Here is a 10201-nt window from a genome sequence, read left to right on the forward strand (position 1 = left end):
TGGTTCTCTGTCGGTAAACTTCACACCATGGCTTTGGCTTTTTTTTATTTTCCCAGAGCAATGCACTAAGGCAAGAAAACTCTCTTCCTCACTAGCCATTGTGAAAATGATCTCTTATGGATCTTGAATCACCCACATATATATAGAGTACCCGTCATTGTAAACCGTGGGAACCTACAAGGTTTTCTGGCCATTATTTATCCTACATAAACCGTTGTAACCCACAAGGGTTTATGACCAGCACATTTTCCTCATAAACCGTGGTGACTTACCACGGTTTATGCATGCCATGCCTCCTTCGTAAACTGTGGTGACTTACCACGGTTTACACTCAATAGTTTTTGCCCCTAAACCGCTGGGACCTGCCACGGTTTATGCACGTTTGGAAACCGTGGTGGGTTGCCACGGATTACATAGAAATGGGTTTTTGCACATGCAGGTAACAACAATTCATTTTGCACATTTAGGTAAAGGATTCTGCCATTTTATTTAAATAAGTAAATTGCCCTTCCAAATAATTGATAACATAATCTTCTGCAAATGTATAATCACGTATCATTTTAAGTGTTTTAATTTCACTCTCAACTAAAACTAATTTACTCTCAATTACATCTATTTATTTTTATAAAATGAATAAAAGAAATGAAGTTTTAACCCACGCTACGCCTTTTCTAGCAAACCAACCACTCCCCGAAAGATCCTACTTTTTTTGGAATTATAGATTGGCGATTGGAATGAACGATTTAGAAATCGTGATGATGAACTCCCCAAATATATGGTATGGAGTTTTGAAAAAAGGGGGGGGGATCCTTCTGAGCGAATCATATCATTCCAATCTATTGACAATTAAAAAAAAAAACTGTTTATACTAAGAACATAGCATAACGGCGGTCGGGAAAGTGGGCCCCCATCGTCTAGTGGTCCAGGACATCTCTCTTTCAAGGAGGCAACGGGGATTCGACTTCCCCTGGGGGTAGGGTACTACGAAAGGAAGTTGATCATGGATCATCTAAAAAGAATCAAATTGATTCTTCCTGGGTCGATGCCCGAGTGGTTAATGGGGACGGACTGTAAATTCGTTGGCAATATGTCTACGCTGGTTCAAATCCAGTTCGGCCCAATAATTTACCGATCCACCATAAAAAGATATAACCATTTGTTGTTCTCCGGAAATGGCCGATATGCTCAGATATACAAAACTTACATCTTCATTCTCCACATAGTGAATGAAATGAAATGTTGCTGCAGACGAGCTATGCATGAAATGAAATGAAGATGAAGCCCCACCCTTCTCCTTTTATACACTCGGAACAAAGTAGCAAACGATGAAGCAAACATTAAATATTATTGATGCCTTTTTTCAGAGCAAGGCTTGTTTCCTACATGGAGACACTGGTCAACACGCACTCTGCATGCTGCTGCAGTGAAGACACGTGGCTAGACTGGTCAACACAAACCCTGCGTGCTGCAGGGTGACGATACGTGGCGTTTCCGTGCTTGGTGTCACTGATCAAGGCACCTTGAGAACTTGTGAAAAATCTCTACTAAAGGTAGCACGCAACTTGCTTATTGTCCTGGAGCTGCCATGTGGCGATTCTCTACTGAAAATTTTTGATAAAGTTGCTTTGAAAATCTGTACGAAATTCCTGCTAAAGTAACACGCACCCTGCGTGTTGTACCAGAGCAGCCACGTAAAGAATCTCTGATAAAGTTGCCTCGAAAATCTGTGTGGAATCCTTGCTAAAGTAACACGCACCCTGCGTGTTGTATCGGGAGACAACACGTGGCAAATCTCTGCTTGAAATCTCTGATAAAGCTGTCTCAATTTTCTGAAAAAATAACGCGTACCCTGCATGTTGTGCCAATGTTTTTGGTACGTCCACATTTCTGTCAAGCACCACAAACATCAATATTAAGCAAAAATACTAATATTTTTTTCATATATAAAATAATTTTTAACTTTTAAAGAGGTCAAAAGACAGTTTGAGCGAAACCAATGACCATCCAAAAAAGTATTAACTTTTTAATTATTTGAAAAATCATTGTCCAAACAATTTTGTTTTCTTTTTTAATTATTTTCTCTTTCTCAACATTAAATACTACGTGTTTTCTCCATCAAATCACATGAGCTATAATTGGAAGGGAGAAAATATGGCTTTAGCTTAATTTTTTTGTTGTCCGTATCTTTCAGGGAGAGAGACTAAGAAAAGCTGAGAACTAATCTCGGACACTTGTGATTGTTTTGGTTAGTGTTATTATGAACTCCCTTCCCTGTTTTTCTTTGCGAAAGCTCCACTACCGAAAATGAACCAGCTTTTTGTCGAAGTAGTTGCTCTAGCTATCTAGAGATATATGCTCTCGTTGCGAGAGAAAGAAGTATTTCACAAAGTTAAATAAGAGGTAGCTAAATGAGTAAATGTGGGCCTCCTAGTAAGACTACAAAGAGCGAAGCAAAGTAAGAGGGCCAATAAAACATGAATGAGATAGTGATGGATTGGAAAATTCAGGCACTTATTTGGGCTCCACATACAAACATTTCTGTGATTAACATCATCCTATTCTTGTGATTAACGAAAATGGCCCTCTCCCCATTAATGATCAACACCATCTTATGTTGCCGATTGGCAGTGCTGTTAGCACCAGCAGAGCATTGTGTGTATATAAAGAGCTTATGATTCAAGACCAAAAAAAAAAAAAAAAGCTTATGATTTGTATAACTTTGCTGCTATTTATAGTTTGAGGTAGATGACAACAAAATACAATAGTTAATGTAATGAAATTAGAGAGTTGGTTTACTTGGGTATATGGAAAGTGTCTTCTGCTTTTCAATATATAATTATAGAAAAATGTTAGATGACTAATTTTTTTTGTATTTGTTTTATATGTGAACCAATAATAATTAACTCTATTTTTTTTACTAAAAATATTAGCCTCTTAACACTCGCCATAATTATATTCATAGTATGAAATACACATTAGAATAATTTTTAGACAAAGATAATAGTTAAAATGTGAATTAGTATTATATCGGACAATTTTCTAAAATATGTAAAATCATCTAATTATGTTTCAACTAATATTTTACAAAAAAGCTGTTTTAATAATTTTCTTGTTTGTAGTTTCCACCTATTAATGTTTTTGCTGGGAAGTGAGATTTCCCATGTAGCATTGCGCAATGCATAGTATATATCTTTTCTTTTTTGGGTGTCTAATGCGTAGTATATCTCTTTCACTTATGATTGAATATTAATACTTTTGGTCCCTTCTTTTTTCATCTGAGTATGATTAACGTATGGCGAAAAAAGCTTCACATTGCCATATGAGATGTAATCATTTCTTCATCATTAAAGTTGTGTCCTCTACCATGTTTTTCACCCATAAAGATTATTTTAGCCCCTTTGAGAGTCCGTTCCCTAATAATTAGCAGCACAAACCCACTTCATCCAAACGACAACCAGAATCTCAAACTATCCCAACATCTATCATATCCAAAAAGCCAATAACCGAAAAAAGAACGAAAAAAGAAAAGTAATTCTACAAACATAGCATAACAGCATATACAACTTTTCCATGCCTTCCATAGAAGCACCGTCACATATAAGTTTCGAGTAGTGTCTTGTTTGTTTTTATCATCACAAAAGTGTGTGTGTATACATGATGGAATTCAAGAAGTAAAGTACTACACATCATCTCCTGAGCTCTGAATACTCAAAAGCAAATGATTGAACATTCTAAAAACCAAAAATTAAAAAAGCACAAAACAACAAACAACTAACTAACCAATCAATATCTCAAATTATACAATGGGGCATACCCCTAATTATATAACTCCCTTTCCCCTCTGTAGCCATCTTCTATATCAGAAAGAGCCATCACCAAATGTTCTAATTTCCCCCTTTTTTTTAATATATAATTAAAATTACAAATAAAAATTAAAAAAGAAAAAGAAAAAACTAAAACCTAGCATTTTCAAAGCCGTGCAAGTCGCTGACTCTATTCAATGACTTCTTGATCATGGCCATCTTAGCCAGCTTCTCGGCGGCTTGCCAAGCCGATGTCGGCGTAAGCGGCTCGCCGTTCTCATCCACAAAACTCGTTTCCTTATCCCTATGATCTCCCCCTCTCCGCCGCGACTGCATCGCTATCATATGCTGCTGCTGGACCTGAACCTGCTCCATCTGAACCTTCTGATGCTTCAGCCAATGAATCTCTGCCAGCTCAGCCTCCAAACCTCGAACATATTCCGAACCCGAACCAGATTGCAAAATAAGCGCGCGAGCCGAAGCAAGCAAATGGTGCGCGCTGGTGAAATCGTTACCGTGATCCACCAGTCTTCTAGACTCAGCTACGGCGCGCGTCGTGATGAACAAGTTCCTCAGCTTCTCGACTCTTGCGCCGGAAGAACAACGCGTGCTCTGCGGTGGTGGCACCACGAGTCCCTGCTCCCGACCGTACACAATCTCTTGGCTGGCAGGGTCCTTGTATAGGCACCGTACGGTGATGACGTGGCGAGTGGTGAAAGCGGGAACGGGAACTCGAAGCTCAACAAGGAGCTCCCTCTCTTCCTCCGCGTAAAGATCGCCGAGCCTCACGGCGCCGCAGCTCAGAAGCGTTGGCCTTCCGCCGCAAGAGTATATAGCACTGATTTCAGCGGAGTCGCACTGCACGCCGAGCTGGACTCTAAGATCTTGAACCACCACGCTTAATAAGCCGCCCACGCGCTTCGCGAACGCGTCCTCTGAAGGTTCGTTGCTGTAACCGCTTTTTGTGCCGAAACCGGATGAGTGAACCGGGATCTCGATGTGTGCGAACCGAGTCGATGACACGTGGCTTGATGGTTTTCGTTGATTGGATTTGTTGCTTGCTTGGACTCTCTCGTCTTGGCCGTCCGACAGGAGCATCACGCTCGCTACAGGATTTCTCTCTCTCCGATCTTCCAAGACTTTCGTCGCTTTGCGGAGTGCCTCGCCGGCGTTGCCGTTTCCGCCTTGGCCAGCGACAAGGCGGTCGAGGATGCGGCGAGCCATGCGCTGTCCCTGAGGTGTCATTCTCCGCAACGGTAAGAGCCGTTTGGGCGACGCGGAGAAGGCCACGATCGAGAGCCTATCTGCGGGGCCGAGTGATGAGATAACCAAACGCATCGCTCTCTTCAGCATGAGCAGCTTCGCGCCGGTCATGGTTCCTCCAACGTCAAGAACCGTCACAAGATCTATCGGTGCTCGCTGTTGCGACATGTTCCGCACCGGAGTAAGCGGCGGTGGTGGCGGAGCCTTCACTTTGAGCACCAAAGCGTAGGTCTCGTGAGTTCTTGAGACGGAAATGACGGCACACTCCGGCATGAGCTTCACCTGAACGGTCCTGGAATCTGCCTCAATATTTTGAAACTCGTCAGAGTAGGATTTGACTGAGGAAGCAGAAGATTTTGGATTAACGAAGAATCCTTGAAATTCACCGGCATCGTCTTCGTCGTCTTCGTCTTCCGCTTTTTCATCAGCTTCAGGAATCGGAATAATCCTGCCGCCGGAGGTCGGAGAAAGGAGAGGTTCATCATCGTCGTAGAACCTAATCGACTCTGAATGCTTCTGTTGCTGAGGTGGCTCCACAGGGTTTGTGTTGAAAACTGAGGAATTGTTATTTTCTGTGGGATTCTTCATGTCGCTGGCATTCTGAGACTCTGAAGGGAGGTTCTTGTGCGCAGCAAGAAGTGGCACGTCTTTCCACGTAGCGTTGCAAACTGGGCACACAAGGCTACCTTGCTTGCGAACATGTGAAGCTATGCAAGGAAAGTGGAAAGCGTGGGCACATTCTGCAGTGTATATCGCAGTGCCTTGTCCCGTCTTCACGCTGTTCAAGCATATTCCGCAGCTACTCTGTTAAACGTGAAAAACAGCCAGAATTAAGAACCAAACGGTACAATAATTTTGAGTTTTGAATTTTTAACTTTGCATTGTACACAGTACACACCCTGAATTTGAAGCTGTTCTTGAATAGGGACAATTTGAGAGGGGAACGAGGTGAAGATGGATTTGAAGCTGCAAGCGTCTTGGGGGACTTGTTTGCTCTTGGCGTGCTTAATTTGCTTGCAACTCTGGGGCTCTCATTTGATGCAGCTGCTTCGGCGATTGTACGGCAACGCAGGCTTGGGCTTGAAACGGATTGAGATTGCTGTTGATGCAACCTTGGAGTGGAAGGATTGCTGAGGAAACCGAGTCTGCCACAGCTTCTCGGGCTTGGGCTTGGGCTTGAGCTTCTACGATGCTTGTTATCGGATAGGGTGGATTCTGGGTCGCGTGTGCAAAAGGCTCTTCTCCAACCAGTTCCCATTTTTCAAAGACCAAAAGGTGTGAGATGAGGAGAAAAAAAAGAAAAGACAGAACTAATCCACAATGAGAATAGCAGGTGCCTTCTTCCTTAGCTTCTATCCCTTTCTATCGCTTTTTATTATTACTATATAATAGTATTGCTTTTGCTGGAATGAGAAGGAGAAGGAAAAGAAAGGAATAGTTTTGTTTGTTTTGTTTTAATGGATCTGGAGGTGGCACAGAAGACAAACGAATTCAGTGAGTAGAGCATGGGATCAAACGGAAAATAAAACAAAGAGACAAACTCAAACCCGCACTAATAAGATAAAAATGATAAAGATATACACTCAATTGTCCAGCCTAGGCTATTCTGTTCCTCTCTCTCTCTCTCTCTCTCTCTCTCTCTTATATTGAGAAACGCAAAAAGATCTCTGCAATTAAACGCCTTGAGAGAGATCTGTCTTACCCCCTTTCTCTCTCCCCCCTTTTAACTTGTACAAAAAGGGAAGGCCCCTCGTCCTTTAAATAATTTATATAGTATAGTATTATATAATACACAGGCCTAATTATTAATTAAACTGAGTTCATCAAAGAATTACCAGGATTAATACCCTAATACACATGTTTCACCCACCTTAACCGCCACTTGTTGGTTGGTTATCTTGAATTAACCGGTCAAACCCAACTACCTATTAAATTTATTTATTTTTTTGCCATTGTATTCTGTCTCACCAAACACTGATCATCGTTCATCACCGACCTGTTGTGAGGCCACAAGTTGATCATAACCAAACAGAAGATAAAATATATATAACGCCTGCCTATCTATCCATCTACTGCTCCCATCCATGCACATCACCTTGTGACGCATCCACAGGGTACACGTGCCTTAGCTTTCACTTCTCACCTTCCAAATTTGATCCAAAATAATAGTATTGAACTAATGCGACATTGGCCTCATACTTATTTTGGTTCCTGTAAATACATGAATGAATCATTTTAGTTTTTAAGTTTATAATAGATTAGAATCATTTAATTTACATGGACTCAAATCAACTTGTTCGCAGTGAATTTGATGGTATATAGTGAATGTTATGTGTGTACTTGAAATCCCACGGCTGAAGCTGAACGCTTAGAATGGCCGTCTGATTAGTCACATCCTGATCAGTGATCACCATCGTGATGAATATCCCATCCGTGAGGCTGAGAGTGACAGTAACACACAAAAAACTGTGGAGCCTGTGTGCAACAGACTGAGAGAAATGGACCACTAGGGAGACCCACTCTTCTAACAAATTCCAAATTTTTACTACAGACTGCGACTTCACAAGTTTACATGCCTATTGAGTATATACATGTACAACCCCAAAAATTTTACCCTGAGCTTGAACCTCGGATTACAGTGTAGTAATTTTCACTGCAGTAAAAAGAGGGGAGTGGACACAGTAAAAACCTAGATGTCAGTGTGTGAGGGCAGGGACAGGTTTAGGAAGTAGAGTAGTAGTGTAGTACACTGTTCCATGCATGTCTCACTGTCTTGGGCCGTTGTATTAATTGGCGCAGATTGGAGTACAGAAAGGTTAATACATCAATTGCCATAAAAAGATTCAGAATTTATACAAAAGACTCACTGATCACACATTCACATGACCCGTCCCTTCTTGGTCTGTCAGTAGTTTGGAGACCCAACCAAACACACTCTTATTATCCTTTGGTAATAAAACCTCATTATACATCCACTATCCTTCTCCATAAAGTTTAAACTATTAATTTAAAGCCATTATTACCCTTATGGCATAAACAGCATCACATTAACATGCTTTATGCCCCCACCTGCTTGGCCTAGTTAGCCAAGTCTAATACTATTAATAATGAATGAATTTGATTATTCACCCAAAGCCATAACAAGAGGGGTCCTCTTTGTTTTTCCACTTTTCTTTCTTCAAAATTCAAAAAGTGTATTATTTTAACCACTTGTATGAGCGTACAATAGTTAGTAAAATAAACAATTGTTACATGTAGCTAGAGTAGAGACTAGAGTTGGAGAAAGAATCGAATAAAAAAGGTGGATGGAGAAAGTTCTTGGATAAGTGCAAGGCCACCAAATTCAACCACTAGGAGTGGGTTTCTTAAAACCAGCAAAACGAGGCAGAGAGGGAGTCACAGAGGGGGGTTGGTACCTTCCCAAAAGGACATAGTAACTTATATATATTTAGAGAGAGAGAGAGATTTGACTGGCAGTGTAGTGTCATCAAAGAGTCAATAATTTCGACACGAACGGCGTTTGGGCATCTAAAGGATGCTGACGTTTTCAGAGAGGTCATACTCACAAAGCTTTAAGCTTAGCTCGTGCATTGCATTGTGCATTGCATAGCATAGGGAGAAAACATCGCTCGCCACTCATAAAAACTGCGTTTGTCAAATCTCTCAATTGTCAACTCACCCCGGGAATATAGTATGCACTATTCAGTATGCATGCTATGCCATATCCATTTAGTAATATTTTATGCCTTATCATTCTCACTTTCTCACTTATAATTTTTGTTGAGAAATAATAAACTATCATAATTTATTATTTTTTATTATTATTTAATTATTAATTTAATTTTTTAGTCTAATAATTTAATAATATATTTTATTTTATATTTTTAAATATTAATAATTAACTAATTATTAAAAATAATTAATTTTAAAAATTTTTTAATATTTTTCTTTTTTTGCCAATTCTACTATATTTTTTATTTAATGTTTAACTTTATTTTAATTTATTTTTTATAGTAAATTTTAAATTTTATATTTTTAATAAAATATTAATGATTTAATTATTTTTAACAATTAGACACAAAATTTTAAACACCATAACAAATTTTTTTTTCTTTTCTTTTTTGTATATAAATAAAGAAGAGTGTATATTACTAAGATATATAGAAAAACAATACAAGAAAATCAAGAACAAATGATTCTCCATTTTTTAAATTATTTTCACCTTGTTTGAAAGACTTATTAAAAGCTCTTAATTTTCACTAAGTTTATTTCACGATCATACAATTTGTTTCTTTAAAAAAAGAAAAAACTTTTTTAGTCTACATTTAGTCAATTTTGTGTTCAATTTTTTTATTGGGTAGTTATTAGTTAAAAAAGAAATGTCTTCCCTAATTTAACCATTAAAGCTAGAAGAATTGTATTCTAACCAAACCCTCTACTCTAGATGATAATGTTATATTGCAAAGTGTCACAAATTTGCTTCTTTCCTGAATCAGCGAACCTAATAAGATAATCAAGAAAAACCAATCTAAGATTCTCAGCTGTAATATTCATCTTTTAACCTAATCATTATTTTTAATTTATTATTGCCGACGCTTTTCAGTTTTTCTTTATCTATATAGCTAGCTAAGTTAGGCAGCTAACTAAAGTCACTTTGGATTAAAAATAAATGGATTTCACCGGTAATTCGATTTCTTCTAGACAAAAGATTTCGTGTAGGATAAAAATTTCACTTTATGCTCTCTTTAAAAATTTGCTTCTCTTCTTTAAGGATGGTCTCAAGGCTACCTGGGTTTAGCTTGTGTTTAAACCAATTTTTTGCCTTATTGCCTTTGTTTGGGGAGACATCACTCGATCCCCCTATGATAAAAGAACAGCTTAATTTAAAACCTAGAAGGGAACGAGGACAATTTATTCCAACAAAATAATTAAGATTGTTAGTTAAGATCTATTATTCCTTAAAAGAACTTGATGAGTTTCTACTCTACTAATTATTCTAGTGCCACCAAGTACACAGTTCATCATGAAGGAAAAAAAAAAATAGTGGCACAGTTGATAATGACAATAACTTATTATTAAATGTGTGAGAACTTTCTTTTAATGAAAAGTTCTTCATACAAGATAGTAGTAGTAAT

At 38.7% G+C, this 10201-nt stretch overlaps 1 protein-coding gene and 1 long non-coding RNA gene across 2 annotated transcripts; one reads left to right on the forward strand and one right to left on the reverse strand.

The window, feature by feature from the left end:
* Positions 1-3598: 3598 nt before the first annotated feature.
* Positions 3599-6324, reverse strand: LOC112767100 (E3 ubiquitin-protein ligase WAV3). The gene is made up of 2 exons (XM_025812978.3): positions 5965-6324; positions 3599-5870 (listed from the first exon to the last, which is right to left on the reverse strand). Exons 1-2 carry the CDS (start codon positions 6322-6324, stop codon positions 3954-3956), a joined length of 2277 nt encoding a protein of 758 aa, XP_025668763.1. The 3' UTR covers positions 3599-3953.
* Positions 5767-6508, forward strand: LOC140181074 (uncharacterized). Its single transcript, XR_011875708.1, has 2 exons — positions 5767-5910; positions 5992-6508. It is a non-coding gene; the product is annotated as an uncharacterized lncRNA (long non-coding RNA).
* Positions 6509-10201: the final 3693 nt, after the last annotated feature.

This window comes from Arachis hypogaea, chromosome 17 (genome assembly GCF_003086295.3).
Source record: "Arachis hypogaea cultivar Tifrunner chromosome 17, arahy.Tifrunner.gnm2.J5K5, whole genome shotgun sequence".
NCBI lineage: Eukaryota > Viridiplantae > Streptophyta > Magnoliopsida > Fabales > Fabaceae > Arachis > Arachis hypogaea.